We start from the raw sequence: 17,987 nt of genomic DNA on the forward strand, positions 1-17,987 counted from the left end.
ATTGGGACAACTAAAAGTAGAGACCGAAATAAGATAGCAAGGATAAAATAAAAATAGCATAAAATTAATCAAATGTGACCGCAAAGACATTAATAATGCTACCAAATTTTTTTATTTCAAATAAACACTGTTCTATCTAACTTTTTAACATGTTCAAAGAAACCAAAGAAAATGTATCATTGTTTCCACGAAAATATTACAACAGTGATAGTAATAAGAAATTTTTCTTGAGCATCAATTCATCATATTAGAATGATTTCTTCAGTGACACTGAAGATTGGCGTAATGATGTCTTTAAAATTACAGAAATAATTACATTTAAAAAGATAACACTTTTTAAAAATAGTAATCATTTCACAATATTTTACTGTTTTTTTTTTAATCAAATAAATGCAGCCTTGATGAGCACAAGACACTTCTTTAAATAAGTCTTAATGACACCAAACTCACACTAAATGAACATGTAAATTCACAACCCTAAAACGACACATTGCAACTTCGTTACATCGTCACACACTCTCCCCGGTGTGTAAGGTGAAGGCATTTGTACTCTCAGCGGGGGCATTCAGATGGAGTGTTTGAGATGGGAAACAGGAGGTGGTTCTCGCTGACACACAAACAGTATACAAACCACACAAATTCAACTGCAACACATATAAACACAAGAAATGTTACCTGGCAGTCTCTTGAGCGGCTGTAGACGCATGTTGATGGCCTGGTGGGACAGCAGAGGAGAGGAGGGGAGAGAGCGCGACACACCCTCCATGATCCGAATGTGCTGCATGCCCTCGGTCACTGGGAGAGGAGGAACGGCGTAATCCCCCTCGAACACACACTCGCCCTCCACAGAGTCACTGCCTGGAGAGTAAGACAGAGATCACAAACCAATTCCACAATGAATACACGTTCTTTACGTTAGCAAGATACACTGAAGCGACCAATCACATGAGCCTATACCACGTAAAGACTCATTTGCATGTCAGAGGCACAAACACATGCAGTTAGTCAGTTCTGCTTATTAACACTCTGCTATCAGTGTTCATGAAGAGATGACACCTCCAGATTTAGAAGTTGAACATATTGTGCCATACACACAAACACTGATACACATTTACAATTTATTAGACCAAACTGAACTCCGCCATGACAGTTGAATCAACCATAAAAAAAAACATTTCTGCTAATACTAGTACAGTATGCAGGTTTGCCTGTTGTTCAGAACAACAAAGCACAATGTAAAATCAAAACTCATGTTCAGACTCAAACATGGCAGGAGTGAAACGGACATAAATATTATGACTATAACTGTAGAAATTCAGATGCTTGGAGATGTTAATTTGTGTTTTACTCATTTTTACTCTTGTTGCAAATCGGTGTTCAGGGAAGGAAATAGACTGTAAACTCAACAACAAGATCAACTGAAAACTGACGATGCAGATGAGTGACAAGATTTATGACCCATGAAGGTTCCAAAATGAGTGATTGATGACTGAACAAGTTGACTAAAGTCCGCAAAATAATTCAAAGGACTTGCAATTTGATCTGATTGGTCAGAATTACAAGAAATGGATAGAGATTGCTTTTTGAGCACTGATATTTTGTTTTTGATGCAGACCTAGGTAAAGCCATTTTGTTTGATAAGGCAGCATTTGATTGATCAAAATCAAGTAAATCTTGTGACATATTACACTTTGAAATTACATTAGAAAAATATATTAAAATGGAAAACGGATATGTATTTCTGTGATGTAAAGCTCAATTCTCAGCATCATTACTCCAGTCTTCAGTGTTATATGATGATTTGATGCTCAAGAAACATTTCTGATAATTATCAATGTTAAAAACCGTTGTTCTGCTTAAGCCTAGTTCACACTACATGATTTTAAGCCTGATTTGCAAATCGTTGATCTTGTCGACAGGTCAGGGTGTTATCGCATGCAAATCGCGGGGGATTAGTGGGCAATGAACGCTCGCCAATCTGTTGGTATGAAAGATATCCAGAGCTGCTAGATATCCAGAGCTGTCGCACAACTCAACCTCAGTGATGTCATGAGCTCCTTAAATCTTATTTTTTTTCTTTTTTGAATCTCAGAGCAAATCATTGCGCAAACAGTTTGCAGCACTAGTTTCTGTCTGACGTCCATATTCGCGTGTTGTGTTCTTCGCCTTCTTCGCTGGGTATTGGCACACGCGCTGTTTCGCGTCATTTCCGGTTCGTTTTATCGTGTGATTTTTTGTTGTCGTCAAATCGTGTAGTGCGTTACCTCCTGTTGGATCAATCACGTTGTGTAGTGTGGTGTGAACAGCTCAACAAATTGAACACTCCTGATTTCACAGAGAGCAAGTCATGTTGTGTGAACTGCACAGTACAACCCGACGTTTTAAAATCATGTAGTCTGAACAAGGCTTTAATTGTTTTGCGGAAACAGTCTTTAAGTCTTGACTCTCTCCTTGCTGAATGAAATTATCATTTGTTTTCAATATATATATGAAGAGTTCAGATGCAAAAGCCTCTAAGTGCCATTTGAAATTTTCTTCTAGAATGATCATTTTTATCAAGCTTGTATATGAAGAGCTCTTTTCCAAAACGCGTTAAACGACATTTTAAAAAAAAACGAGTTTGTCGTGTCATTCTGCTGTGGACAGAACCCTTTCACTGCTCCATCAACGTTTCATGCCGAATCGCTATATTTCCTTGTTTAAAATGTACTGCAAGATACAGTCTCTTTCCAAGCCGCGATAAGCGCCAGCCCTGTTTTTAGCCTAAACACGATAAATCCTCAAATTCAATGAGCGCTCTACACAATCCAGCACGGCGGCACTCTGAACAGAGGTTTATTATGTTCATTTATTCCTCAAAATGGGTCCAAGTTTTCTAGTCGACTAGTAGTAGATCGTTTAAGCCATTTGTATTATCAGTAATCACATATATTGATTTAATTAAATAGGAGAGAAACCATATGAGCGTTTTTAATTGCATATTCCGCATCTCAACGTATGCATAAAGCTTGCCACAAAGAACCGGCAAAAGTAATGATTATGCATGAAACATTTGAATTGTTTATTAATAAACTAGTGTTTTCTGTCAGTGTCAGCAACAAAGATAAAGTTGATGATGCTTACTCGCCATCTTCGCAGTGAACGCGCATAGAGAAACGCATACTTCGAATTAGCCTACATACGCAGAGAGTTGCCAATTTATTTTAGTTTTTAATTGTTTTGTTTAAAAGTAGATATTTAAAGCTTTCTGTAGCTTAGTTCTCAGGCCTGTGTGAGGCAAGCATCGCGGTGTTTCGGTTCATATTATTAGACGCGCTCCGATTCACCTGCGCGCCTCTGTGTCCTGATTATATTGTCTGATATTTACTTCTAATGTATTAATCCAGTCAATTTGTCGATGAAACATTTATTAAAATGAAGATACAATTTATATGAAACGAAATTTACAAGCTTTCTACAAAACAAAACTTAATAAGTGGTCAAAATCATGTCTGACGCACTCCAAATATTTTCCGATATTGGGCAGCTTTTGAATTTTGATCCTATCTTACTCATCTCATGCGGTTCCCTTTTCATAGCCTACTCAACATAGATGAAATAATAAAAATAAGTAATGTAATATTATTAAAAACAAATGTGAAATGTTTATTTTGTTTTTTTTAACTTATATTTAAGCGTCATGCTGCTCCGCTTTGCTCACATGTTATGTAGCCTGTGTGTGTGTGCATGTGCTGGAGGGGTGCCCATCCCTTTTTTGAATATCGTTATCATATATTGATCATTTTTAATAATTCGTTTTTTTCATGCATATGTTGAAATTGGTATTAATAATTTGTTTTTTTCATGCATATGTTGAAATTGGTACTATTTGTTTGAGGTTTGACTCTTTACTAAAAATGACTTTACTAATAATGATACAAAAATGGATGGATTTATAGCGTTTTGGAAAAAAATAAAATTAACTTTTAAATTATCATTAACAATATTGTTGTTTGATTTAATAATTATTGTTCAAAATGTTCAGACTGAACCAATAAAACATTTAAACAGGATAATTTGAATATTCACAAAATGTGTGGGTCTAGGTAAAAAATGTAGTTTTCCTGAAAACTATTGAAATGGATTTATAGCGTTTTGGAAAAGAGCTCTTCATATTTAAGTTCATTAATTTCACTTAAATGGGGATGAAGATTACGTATGCATTGTCATTTAAGTGAAATTACTGAACTTAAATATACAAGCTTGATAAAAATGAACATTCTAGAAGAAAATTTCAAATGGCACTTAGAGGCTTTTGCATCTGAACTCTTCATATATATATTTAATCACTTGCATGTGACAATTATCGGACCAGGAAGATCAGAGCCGTGTGAAAAAAACCCCGAAAAACTACGAGGCTCACTTACCGTATTTACTATTCAGTAAAACTAAAGTGTTTGTGTGTGTGTTTGTACTGCTGTGGTTGGGTGGGGTCTGTACTCTGCTGATGTCAAGCTTTCTCTTTTCCTCCTCTCTCTCTTTCCCTCTCTCCCTCTCTCCATTCCACTACAGTCTTTTCATCCCATTTTCTTCTCCATCCATCAGCCCCACCCAACATCCTCATCATGCACTCTCATGCATTTCATATCTGACCACGGCTCACCTCTTTCTCTCATTTCCCCTCTCATAGCGGTTCAGCTTCTTTGGCGTAACGCTTGAATCTTTCGAATAAATAAAACACAACGGTATGGATTTTGAGCTCCCTGGACATCATTTGGCCATCACACCCAAATTCAAACGTCCAAATACAACAGTTATGTCCGATAATGCAGCCCAGTAAGGTAGTTTACTAGATTTCCATCTAAAACATCAGAGCCGCACCCTAAAAAGCTTCATTCTCTCTCATAAAATGAGGCAGTTTTTGAGGTTCAAGGCTCATTTGAGACACTCTAAACACTACCACTTTCGCTCTCGCCTCAGTAAAACCTCCTTTAGGGGTATGACGAGCTGTCAGATGTGGGATTGTTCATTGTGTCTTCCTGAATTCGAAGTTACTGCAGTGCAGGACGTGGACTGAAGAGGAATGCTCTCACAGAAGCAGACGGCGAGAGAGCCGAGCCGAACCCTCGGGCGTTAATCATCAGACACTATCCGCTTCAATGCCGCAGAATCAGCTTTTGCATGTGCGAATAAAAGCTAGTGACTACAATGAACAAATCAGACTCAAAATTAAGACCGAAAATGCAATGTCCTTTGATTCTGAGATTCTTTGAAGGATTTTATGTTCTGAATTCGCAGTGTGTGTCCACTGCAGCTATAGGCTGCGTCATAGGATGGCGTCAGACAGGAAGAGGCCATGTTGCGCCCAGTCTGGCCACAGCGACAGATGGCACAGACAGGAAGAAAGGAAAGGAAAGGAAAGACTGATGAATGAAGCACCCACCTGCTAATTACCACAAATACAGAGAGCACATACACACTCTTCATGTCACTTTAATTGTGCTTCACTAATACACTATTCCAACAGGTTGCCAATACTGATGCCACATGAGGTGCCTGATGTCAGAAATGGTTAGAATGGCACAAAAACTAGCTTGCTACCATTAAAGTGGCCCATTATTGTTCTTCAAATAGTACCTTTCATGCAGTGTGTAAGATAGCTGTTTCTGAATGTAAACGTTCTGCAAAAGTTGTGAAGCTGGAAGCGCACAAAAAATTTTAATTATTGTCTCCCAAAAGAAAGAATCGATACTGAACCGCCTATATGAGTGTTTTTTTTATTCGAATCCTACTGCTTTACAGTTCTACGTCACGAGAAAATACATTTACATAATGCCCGCCGCCTATGCTGTATGCTGTCTGCTTGCGAACAACTTGACCAGCCCACAACATATAATTTTACTGACGACTTGCGGGATTCGCAAAATGCTTGCCCTTGAAACATGGGTCAGCAAAATAACACTATTTGGACCAGCTTGCTCCTCAGAATCACAACCTGTAAGTATGAATAATTATTGATGTATACATTTTCTACCGGATATTCAAAATACTTTTTGTGTTTAATATTGTGTATATTTCCGGCTAACTCGTACATTTCTAAGTCTTACTGAACAGCTTCTTACTAATTAGTTCTTCCAATGTATCATGATCATCATTGGACTCGCGCTCGGATTGAAATGGTAAAATCGACATCATTGTTATGGTCTTTACAGTGTGTACAATTGCTGAGGACAGAAGAAGTCTGCTGAGAAGTTGCTGCTGATGTTCAGTTATGGTAATAGCATTGTAGCTTCTGACAGATGCTGTACGTGTTAGACCAATCATAACAGGCCAGTCAGGCCAACTACATCTGGCCAATCAGAGCAGAGAAGGCTCTCGGACATGAGGGATTTAAACTGATTCACCTATCGAGTCGTTTGAGAATCGTTGAAAAATTTGGTGACGTCCAATGTATATTATGAGAAAATGAAACCGTTTTTTTTTTTTTTGCATTTGATGCAAACCTGTAGTAGGAGACCTCAAAAACTAAATTAAGAGCCTTTAAAATAGCAGAATAGGGGCACTTTAAAAAAATGCCTGTTGTGCAATGCACCGGACATACAGTTGACATTACACTTCAATTTCTGCTGCACTGCCAAAAAAAAACTATATATGTGTGTGTATGTGTATATATATATGTATATTAGGGCTGGGAAAGTTAACGCGTTAATCTCTGCGATTAATTTTACATGTTTAACGCATTAAAATAAATTAACGCAATTGACGCAAGCCAATCGCGTCCGTTTAAACAACTTCCTGTTGTGACAGAGGAGTGTGCTAACTGAGCGAAATCACACTGCACGATGATGGAGAGCGATAACGGTGGAGTTTTAGATGGAAAGTTTACATTTAAAAAATGTCCTGATGGCACAGACAGAAAAGTGGTGGTGTGTACAATTTGCAAAGCCGAATTTAAATACCACCGGAGCAATTCGTCTTTACTATACCATTTAAACGCAAAACACCCAGGTGTTCTTGCCGCAACTAGCGAGGCTACAGGAGGGTCTCGCCAATCGACCATGCTGGATTACTGTAGGCCTCGTGGCGGGCCGATGAACAAGTCTGTAACTGAATCTTTAACCGATTCTATTGCTAGATGGATAGCTAGAAACTGCCGCCCAGTTAACACGGTAGATGACGAGGGACTACGAGAAGTAATTCAAATTGCATCGGGAGACACTTCTTACAATCTACCATCTAGAAGAACGATTGTGTCGAGAATACACAATTTGTATGACAGCGAGAGGGCACGGAGGATGGACATGCTTGAGAACGCAACGAACGTCGCCCTCACAGGAGATCACTGGACGTCTGTGAGCAATGACAACTACTTAGGCGTCACAGCACACTTTATAGATGAGGAGTGGAGTTTCCGTTCATTTGCCCTTACTGTGAGTCAAACCACCGAGCGCCACTTTGCGGAGGCATGCGCTGATCATTTTTTGGAAGTTGCCAAATATTGGAATGTGGAGAATAAGTTAACAACACTTGGGACTGACAGTGCTCGGAACATGACAGCAGCTGCGAGACTACTACCATTTGAACACCTGCCCTGTACAGCCCACTGCGTTCAAAGAACTGTAACTGTTTCTCTTCACGACTGTGGATTAGATGGTATTTTGGCCAAATGTCGCAAAATTGTGGGGCACTTTAAGCACAGTCCATCAAATGCTCAGGAATTAGGAGAACAGCAAGTTGCACTTGGACAGAAGCAAGAACCGCTTGTACAGGACGTCCCAACCAGGTGGAATTCTACCTTAGAGATGGTCAGGCGGATCCTGCGAAACAGATTGCCACTGTCCACTACTCTGTCTCAGCAGAACAGCAAAATTGCCATGTTGACATCACAGGAGCTTGCTAAACTGGAAAAGGTTGAAGAACTACTTGAACCTTGCAGGTTAGTTTATTTCTCTCTCTATTGTTTGTCTCTCTATATCTGTGTTTCCTCTCTTCCTGTGTTTGTCATGCGTATGTGCGCGTGCATATGTGTGAGTGTGTGTGTGTGTGTGCATATGTGTGTGTGCATATGTGTGTGTGTTTTAGGGCTGTCAGTTTTTTATTCGATATTCGAATATGCATTGGAACATGACGTGAAATGTCCGTAAACTAACTATAAATAAACTATCCCTTTTTCAAAGTGCCATGTTTTTTTTTTTGCAATATATGATTAGACCGTTTGATTTATTTTATTGTTTACCATCTCATTCAGTAGCAGGCTCTAAAATATGTGTGTGCCAGGCACGTCTGTGCACTCAGAGTGCGTGTTCTCCACCGCGGAGAACATCATCAATATAAAGAGCCGCACTTGATCCAGATCAAGTTGATGGACTGGTGTTTCTAACAAACAATATTAAGAAATGAATTAGCTGTGTAAGTTGTCACGTTATTTTATGTTCCTATTCTGTTTTTTCCATGTAACCTTAGCTTAATTTTGTGATTGTCTATGCATAGTGTGGTAACACTTTATTTCGATAGTCCACTTTAGACATTCAACTAACTATAAGTAACTTTTCAACTACATGTCAACTAACTATCATTAGAGTATTAGTAGACTGTCAGCATAATATCTGCTAACACTTTATTTTATTGGTCCCTCAACAGACATTCAACTGACTGTAAGTAACTTAGCAACAAGAAGTCAACTTGTTCTCCTAACCTGAACCCTAACACCTAACCCTAACCTAACAGTCTACTGACAGTCTACTACAGCCTACTAATACTCTAATGACACTTAGTTGACATGTAGTTGAAAAGTTACTTATAGTTAGTAGAATGTCTAAAGTGACTATCGAAATAAAGTGTAACCCATAGGGGCACTTCATATAGATTAAGTTGATAGTCTGCTGTTTCAAACATTAAGTCAAACATGTGTTTTTTAGACAGGCTATGGCCGGAGAGTTATTATTATGACAGCCAGACTGTTAATGCATTTGTGCATTTTTTTCCCCGTAGATATACAAATACATTGCTTAATATTTGATATTCGTTCGAATTAGATTTTTCTCAAAAGTGACAGCCCTAGTGTGTTTCGTACCCCTTTGAAAATTGTCTCTGTGTGATCTGACTTATTGTGTGTGCCACTGTATAATTAAAACAATTTACTGACATAATTACATCTTGTACTTTCCTCTGCAGAAATGTGACTGAACTCCTAGGGGGCGAGCAGTACATTTCTTGTTCAGTGGTGTTACCAGCATTTTGCCACTTGTTCCGGGTTATGGAGCCATCAGATGATGATCCAGTCTATGTGGTGAGGTTCAAGAAGGTGTTTACCACAGACCTAGCTAAAAGGAAGGAAAGCACCAACCTCAAATGGCTGAAGATCGCTACTGCTCTCGACCCCAGGTTTAAAGATTTGAAGTGTCTTCCTAAAGACGAAAGGCATGAGGTGTGGACCTCAATAAGCAGCCTGGTAAAGGAGGAGAGGCTGGCACAACAACCGTCAACAGAGACAACAGGAAAACAGCCAACAAAAAAGACAAGGATGTCTGAGTTCTTGCTTTGTTCATCTGATTCAGATTCAGATGATGAAGATTCTATAGACAAATGTCTGAAACGCTACAAATCAGAGCCCAAAATCAACATGGACCAGTGTCCACTGCAGTGGTGGTCATCAAGAGAAGGAGCACATGTTCTAATGGCACGCATAGCACGCAAATACCTGTCCACACCTGCAACCACAGTGCCCTGTGAGAGGTTGTTCTCACTCTCAGGCCACATTGTCCAAAAGAAGAGAGCTTCCTTGTCTCCTGATAATGTAAACAAACTGGTCTGTCTTAGTTGCTGGCTCAATGCAAAAGAGTAGGCAAAATGTTTTGGCAAAATATGTAACATTCTCCCTGTGTTATTCGTTCTGCAAAGGCTGTTTGGTGCGACATGTTTGGGGCATAAAATAAAAAGTTTTTGCTTTGGATTAAGTTCCAACCATTTTGATGATCTTGGTAGTTTAAACTTACACTTTAACATTTTGTTTAATTATATTGTTGGTGGATATGAAGAAATTGCTTTTGGCTTATTGCCTTACTTTATAAGATGATTTAGGATTTCTGATCAAATTCAACTTACACTTATACACTTTGTTTTATAATGTTGCACTTTATGGGAATTACCCATACTAGTTCCCAGGAGAGAACGTTTACAGTTCATAAGATCATTGTAATAAAATGCTCTGTTTAAACATATACTTCATTGTGTAAATGTATCATTTTTAACGTATAAGTATTGATAACAAGCTTTGGGAAAAAATGCGATTAATTGCGATTAATCACACCAAGTTGTGCGATTAATTAGTTAAATTTTTCTAATAAATTCCCAGCCCTAATGTATATATATATTAAATTGCAAAATACTTTCTATATTTTAATTTATAATTTATTTGTAAAATTATTTTACTTAAATCATTTAAAAAAGAAATATTAAAATGCTTATTTATTTTTTGGTAGAAATATATATATATATATATATATATATATATAATTTTATATAAATAAAAATAATTTAAAAAAGATTTAAGTAAGTTACATTGTTCACAGCACAACAAGCAACATTAATATTTTTGGATATTTCATATAAACTCACTCTTTATGAATAACATAAATATTTTTTTTTAAATGGCTGATTAAAGTGTGGTAAAATTAAAGTAGGCCATGTAACTGTTAAGTGTTGCTAGTTTATGATTCATTAGAAGTGTAATCACATCAGCAGGAACCTGCTCTTATGAGTACCTCAGGGGTTCGTCTCACATCTCTCATGTTATATCACTCTTGTCACATGATGTACGATGCAAATACAGCAGCGGGATTGAGGGCTGCCAGAGGGGCGGATGCAGTGTCACCGTGACGATCCTCTGAGGAGTACTGTGCCTTCGATAAGGAAAAGCGGCACAAGCGGAGGACACATCAGAAGAGCCGATTTACGATGCCACCCGCTCCCTCGAGGAGAAATGCTTAGTGGGAGCGAGGTGAAGAGGAGGAACAGGCTTAAAGGTGGGGGAGAGAGAGAGAGAGAGAGAGGGAGGTGGCACAAACCGGATCGGTCAAACGAAAATGCAGGAGCTTAAATTCATCCCTCACTGAAGTTGAGAGGGTTCGATGGCAGGGGGTGGAGAAGGACCAGCTTACGGTTAAGAAGAGCAGGTGTATTATAAGTTCAATCTCACATATTCCTTAGCATCCAACCAGTTTGCAGCAAATTAAACCGCTTTAAAAGAATGATAATGTTTTATGAAGGCTCTTAACATCTTGTTTTGGTGAAAATCTAAGGCCGCATCAAAAGTTTATAAAAACTGGGATGTTAAACTGAGCCTTGCCTTGCCGTAACAGTGATGATACTTGTAGGTAGGTCATACACACTATTGAGAGACACTTCAAATAAAATAATCTGTTATAATTGACTTGTGAATTTTAAAAATTAGCCATTAGCCATTTTAAATGGTTTGTTTATAATTTAATGACATTTTAAAAATGGAAATGAACTGAATACATTTTAAAATGTATTAACTTGTTTTTTTTTAACTAATGACTGGTTGATTTTTTTTTAGTGGCACTCTTTCCATTGCACTTTTGCTGACACCTCAAGCAAAGACAGGCTTTAGAAGACAGCTGCCTATATGTGGAAAGCAAGGCTGTCTACGTAGCTTCTTGTCTGTCGGATTAAGCACTTTTTACACTCGGAAAGGCTTGAGACATTTAGTTTAACCTTCTGGTTAAATTTGCAAATGGAAAGGTTACTCTGATGTACAGACGTAAATCTGTCGGGCGTAAGTTTAACACCCTGAATCGTATACAGCTATAAAAATCCCTTATCAGAGAACACACATTGAGAGGTAAATGAACAACACAGATTGGGAGCTAATCATCGCATACTTCAGTATTTTATTACACGAGTATTTTCACAGCCTCTCGCCACACACATGCCCGTTACGACTCAGAGAGAGCTGCTCTCTAATTTATGTAGGCTGATAGCAGAACCTGCTCACCTAATCAAAACAGCCCACTAAATCTGAGCCCGGATCGGCCCAACGCCCTTGAGTCGGGAACAGAACCATCACTCGTCATCCAACCACACACTGACAGAGCCTGGAAATAATACCTGAGATATATAGCGAGAGAACAGGGTCATTTACCACAAATCCCCACTGAGACCTTTGTTGTGCTGCGAGAAATGAATATCATCAGGAGATTAAATTCATGTCTTTAAGATCACATGTCATGTGGTTTGACGAGCGTGTGCCAAATGCGTCAAATCACAGCCCCTGTTGTGTTTACACTATGACCTTTGCTGGCATTTTAATCTGCTTGTTCAGAACAGTGGTGCTCATGTGGTTGACGCAGGTTTGAATATGGCTCGTGACATGTCCTGAATTTCCCACAATCAATTCCTGTGCTTTCACTAATCTACTTTCAGAAATAAGAGGAATCACTATTAGGAGATAATTCAATTTCCAAGCAACATCAGAGTTACAATTTTTAACACAGGACATCTGTGGTTTCATGTACTGATTTGGATGGGATTGGGATGGGCAGGATTATCTATCAAATATTATTATTATTATTTATTTAATTAAGGAAATGAATCGATTTGGATGGGGTTAAAAATTACATCCAAAGTTCGTTCTGTGAAAAACGTATTTACCTTACCTCGTCATGTACACTAACATTCATAAATTTGGGGTCTGTAAGATTTTTTTTTTCCCCCAACGAAATTTATACCTTAAAGACTACTTAATTTCATACCAACCTAAATGACAGCTTAACTGACCGAAAGTGACAGTAAATACATTTTAAAAAAGAATGACTTTCAAATAAACGCTGTTCTTTCGAACGTTCTATTCATTAAAGAATCCTGAATTGTTTTTAGCTCAATTTCCACAAAAAAATTAGCAGCACAACTGTTTTCAACATTGATAATGATGATAAATGTTTCTTGAGCATCAAATCATCACATTTGAATGAAGACTGGAGTAATGATGCTGAAACATTGCCATCACACAAATAAAATGTATTGCCATCGAAAACAGTTTTAAATGGTATTGATATTTCACTGTTTTTACTGTATTTTTTATCAAATAAATGCAGTCTTGGTGAACGAAAGCACTTACATAAGCATTACATAATTGGATCAACCCTAAACTTTTGAATGGGAATGCAGTCCCAAAAATAGTATAGCTATAGATAAAATATCATACGCAAACTAACTCACAATCCCATGCAGCAGAACATCGAATGTGAAATAGACACAACAAACAACTCCCATCCATGCAAGATAACATTACATAGTCTTGCGTATAAACAGCATATATCCAACCTCCAGGTCCTTCTCATTGGCATTAGACCAATAGGGAATATTATGGCATCTCTCAGCTACCAATAGCTTTAGCTAGCTTCTTCATTTTCAAGCTTTAAAATGTTCTGTGATCTGAGAGCAAAGGTTTCAGGTGATCCAAACTGACACGCTCCATAGAAAGCAAGTTCCCGTGGCCACCCAGCAACTGCTGCTGTACGCCCACACATAACCGCGGATGACCGCTGTGTGTTGTGGTTTGATGGCAGTAAGCCATCGCTCCATATGGTGGCCCAGTTACACACCAACACTGGGGACGTAGCGCATACTCCGAGACCTTCAGCGCGTCCTCCAGATACTACAGTACCTTCACCATTAGCTCAATTGTGCACATTTCTTCATTTGCTGTTCAACACGTCACTTAGTGCTGAGGGCATCACATACTGTAAGACTTGGAGAAATCTGTGAAGATCTGATTGAAAAATGTTTTGAAAGTTACAGCATAAACGTATGAAATGAGTAATAAGTGTAAAGGATCGATGTGCATTAGAGTAGAGTGAGAGCCGAGCGACTATAAAACGCCAAGATTCAACATTATCTATTTCAAACACTCCTTACATGAGCGTTTCAGATATCTCACATCCTCTAGGAATCAGACTTCTTACCCACTTTGATTCTCCTAATGAGTCTGCCATTTAGAGCAGACCTCACAAAAGCTTTTACCTGCGTTTTAGCGCTGTCTGCTAAGACTAGCATTACTATTGCTAATACTAGGGGAGTAAACTACAGTGTAACTCGTTCTGCACCATTTGTGCAACAGACATGAATGATACCTTTTGCTTAAAGGGGCAACTATTTCAACTTGATAAAACCGTTTAGAAACAATTAGAATGGCTTAATAACCTGCTCTGGAGAGAATGGCGACTTTCTCCTCTCCCTCCAGTGTTCCCAGACGGAAAACCAACCTTGCAACATGGGGACTAACGTCCCGGTAAGTTGGAAATAGGAAGCCTCGTGAGAAGTGAGGAACGAGCGAGAAACACTGGCAATTCTATGATACTGTGTATGATGTATTACCCAACCTCAGTAGACATAGTTCAACATGATAAAGTTGACCGGCTCTGATAATAACAAATGCACATCATCCCAAGGCGTCATATACGACGCTTTTGCGTAGACATCAAACGCACATGGCACCCTTTAGCGTCAATATAACATGCACAGAGTATGGGTAGATTGAGGTCTAGGGTAGGGTTAGGGTTAGACCACTAGGAAGCGCCTTCTGCCCCATATCTGCGTCTCATACTGATGCTAAAGGGTGCCATGTGCGTTGGATGTCTACACATTGGCAAAAGCATCGTATATGACGCCTTGGGATGAGAACGGGCTGGAGCAGCGGTAGATAGCGGGAGGAAGGTGCCGCAAGTAAGTTTTTTTATGACAGTGTTGTGAAAATATACACCGCACAGCTGTAGGGGGAGCTCGATGAGAAAACAGGCCACAACAAAAGTGAAAATCAGCGAAGAAATTGCCAAGTTCCCTTTAAGGAAATGTGTGGTATTAATTTTACAAGCTGTCGTAATGAACATGTTGGATGCAGGAGAAATGTTCAGAAATAAAGATTGTAATGAAAAGGCCACTGGGTCACAGTAGCTTTGAAACGCCAAGGCTTATTGGTTATTCCCGGTCAGCAGTGGTGTAAAATTTCCAACAGTGGTCCGAGGAGGGACAAACCAAACTGGCAATACTGTGTTGGGCACCGAAGACTCATCAATTCAAAAGGGCAATGTTTATCTGGGCAAGGGATGGCACCAGGACGACGACAAGTCGGTGGAGGGAGTGTGATACTCTTGAGTCTAGGCAATGTTCTCCTGGAAAACTCTGGGTCCGGCCATTCAAGTGGATGTCAATTTGACACATGCCAACATACCTGCACATACCCTTCATGACACTGGTGTACCATGGTGTACAGTAAGTGTCCTCTTTCAGCAGGATAATGGGCCTTGAAACACTGCACACATTGTTCAGGAATGTTTTGAGGAACAAGCGTTGCTCTGACCTCCAAATTCCTCAGATCTTAATCTAATTGAGCATCTGTGGGATGTGCTGGACCAACAAGTTCAATACACAGTGGCTTCACCTCGCAACCTACAGGACTTGAAAGATCTACTGCTAATGTCATTTGGTGCCAGATACCAGAGAACACCTTCAGGGGTTTCATAAGAGTCAGGTCAGTCTTGTTTTGGGAGCATGAAGAGGACCAACAGCATATTAGGCAAGTGGCCATAATGTTTTAGCTCATCCGTGTATTTTAAAATAGAAACCAGTTCTTTTAAATGGTAATAATACTGTAGTTCACAATATTACTATTTCTACTGTATTTTTTTCAAACAAATGCAGCCTTTGTGAGCATAGAAAGTAGCCACATAGAAACATCCTAGCAATCCCCAGCTACAAACACAAAAAACAGTAAATAGAACATTATGAATATCTTAGTAACTGCATAGCAACAAAGTTGCATCATGGTGGTAACTTTTGCACAGGTCAAATACTGTGATTATCCTCAGAAAACATCTAGTTGGAATTTACCGTTTCACAAAAATCATCAATAACTTTAGCAGGACATCAGTTCATTGGCCAGCAAAATGCTTTAAGACAATATGCGGTTAATAATAATGGGAACATTTTACAATAAGGTTCCATTTATCAACTTAACATGAACTTCAATAATACTTATACATCATTTATTCATATTAAATGGAGATTTCAACATTTGTTAACATTTAACATTTGTTCACGTAAACTAACTAGATTAATGCTAAATGATGTAAGAAATATATTGCTCAATTTTAGCTCATGCTAGCAAATGCATTAACTAATGACAACAAAAGAGAAATCATTACCATAATCATTTTATGCATTACGTAGACTGAAATAAATTATTTATTTATTTATTTTTTAAATGCAAACTCCTTTCCTTGGACTTCTAATGCGTTTTTCTTCTTCTCTTCAAAACAGCAAACCAACAAAATGGTTTACTGGAAAAAAAGTCTCCCCAGATTTGTGCTTGACCAGACACACTTGCTTAGATTGGTTGAGGTTCACTCACCATTAAAAGGGAACCTATTAGTGAGCATAGGTTCAGGCTTCCACAGAGGACTTGCAAATGTACTGCTAAAGTAAGTGTGTGCACGTCTAGAAATGTGATCCTCGGGTGAAGTCGGCCACTGATGAATAATTTAGTCTTTTTTTTTCTGGCCACACAGACTTTTGCAGAAAAGATATCGGAGCAGTCGGATATATCTCTTTCTTTCCTGTTTTCACTCTCTCTTATTTCACTCGAGGCGGTCTACATCCAAACTGAGCCTTTTTTCTAGCAGTTAGTATTCAGGCTCAGCTGCCCGTGGCACATCAAAGTCAACTCCACCAATCTGTAAAAACACCACCATCCAAGAAACAAACCTACCCTGTCCTGTTAGTAGAGCTAGACGATATAGCTAAAGAAAAATCATATTCTTCAGACAATATTCAATCCCCCTCAGAGTGATTTTACTCAGTTAAAGGGAACTCAAATAGCAATTTTAGCCAGTGAGATTCAAAATGTTTAAATGTAATTTGTAAAATACAGTAAAAAAAAAAATGTACACAAGGAGACTTGAGCAAAACAAACTGTTGAATCAATTATACATCTATTCACTGAAATAGGCTGATTTAAAAAAAATGAAATTAAAATCATTGGTCTATTGACTAATAATAGACTATATTACAATAGTTGGGAATAATAGTTGGGAAGCTAAGAGGCAAATAAAAAATGTGCATTAAAATCATTGCAGTACTCACAGTGCTGCTCACAAATGTGTTATTAATATTAAATATACATCGCCTAGCCCTTCCTGCCATGCATTTAAAAACAGTTTCTAAGATTTAAGTATGTTGTGGTCAGAATCAATGGCACCCCTGGTAAATATGATCAAAAATGGCTGTAAAAAATAAATCTGCATTATTTATCCTGTATATCTTTCATTCATTCATCTCTGATATCGGTAATATCAAATTGTCATTACCAAGACACTGACAGGTTATGATGTATTGGTTTATGTCCAGTTGTCATAACAAAGGCATCTCAAACAATGTCATATTTGCATTAAAAATGTCAAAATTGAGCGAATGGCACTTAATGACAGTTGTCATAAACATGCATAAAACCTCCTTCATATTCATGATGTGTCACGTCATGATTTTGAAAGTGTTAACTTCAAGTTAAGTGTTACCACAGGATCCAACTCTATAATGTCACTCAAATATGACAAACAGCTCTAAAGATGCCAAACAATTAACTACTTAAAGGGTTAGTTCACCCAAAAATGAAAATTCTGTCAGTATTTACTCACCCTCATGTTGCTCCAACCCCGCAAGACCTTCTTTCATCTTCGGAACACAAATTAAGATATTTTTGATGAAGTCTGAGAGCTGGATCACTCATGCATAGTAGTCCATAGGCTTCTTGAGGAATTGAAACTTGCCGGCCTCGAAAAGTTATTAAAGACATCTTTAAACTAGTCCAAGTGACTTCAGTGGGTCAATCTTAACTTTATCAAGCGACGGGAATGCCTTTTGTGCGCAAAAACAAACAAAATAATGACTTTATTTCAACTACCTATTTGAAATTTCAACTTCACTTCCTATGG

General features: G+C 38.3%; 2 protein-coding genes across 7 annotated transcripts in view; one reads left to right on the plus strand and one right to left on the minus strand.

Annotated features, from left to right (window-relative positions):
* The window catches only part of tanc2a (tetratricopeptide repeat, ankyrin repeat and coiled-coil containing 2a), a 159,462-nt gene that overhangs the window by 57,619 nt on the left and 83,856 nt on the right, over window positions 1-17,987 (minus strand). For 5 of the 6 annotated variants that reach the window (XM_089128397.1, XM_089128398.1, XM_039685800.2 and 2 more), the window contains one exon: window positions 676-858. In XM_089128397.1, coding sequence (XP_088984523.1) covers window positions 676-858 — 183 coding nt within the window. Of the gene's footprint in view, window positions 1-675; window positions 859-4,642; window positions 4,665-17,987 lie in introns of those variants that run through there. The other variant, XM_089128399.1, reaches the window with a different exon arrangement.
* On the plus strand, window positions 6,707-9,823 carry LOC120459773 (E3 SUMO-protein ligase ZBED1-like). Its single transcript, XM_089127581.1, has 2 exons — window positions 6,707-7,915; window positions 9,154-9,823. The coding sequence occupies exons 1-2, from the start codon at window positions 6,822-6,824 to the stop codon at window positions 9,821-9,823; spliced, it is 1,764 nt and encodes a 587-aa protein (XP_088983707.1). The 5' UTR covers window positions 6,707-6,821.

This window comes from Pimephales promelas, chromosome 3 (assembly GCF_988280905.1).
Source record: "Pimephales promelas chromosome 3, fPimPro1.hap1.1, whole genome shotgun sequence".
NCBI classification, from domain to species: Eukaryota; Metazoa; Chordata; class Actinopteri; order Cypriniformes; family Leuciscidae; genus Pimephales; species Pimephales promelas.

Bases quoted from the DNA above. Each gene is read 5' to 3' on its own strand.
- LOC120459773 (XM_089127581.1), top strand. From the start codon at position 6,822: ATGATGGAGAGCGATAACGGTGGAGTTTTAGATGGAAAGTTTACATTT. The intron at 7,916-9,153 runs GTTAGTTTATTT...TTTCCTCTGCAG, and splicing joins GAACTACTTGAACCTTGCAG to AAATGTGACTGAACTCCTAG.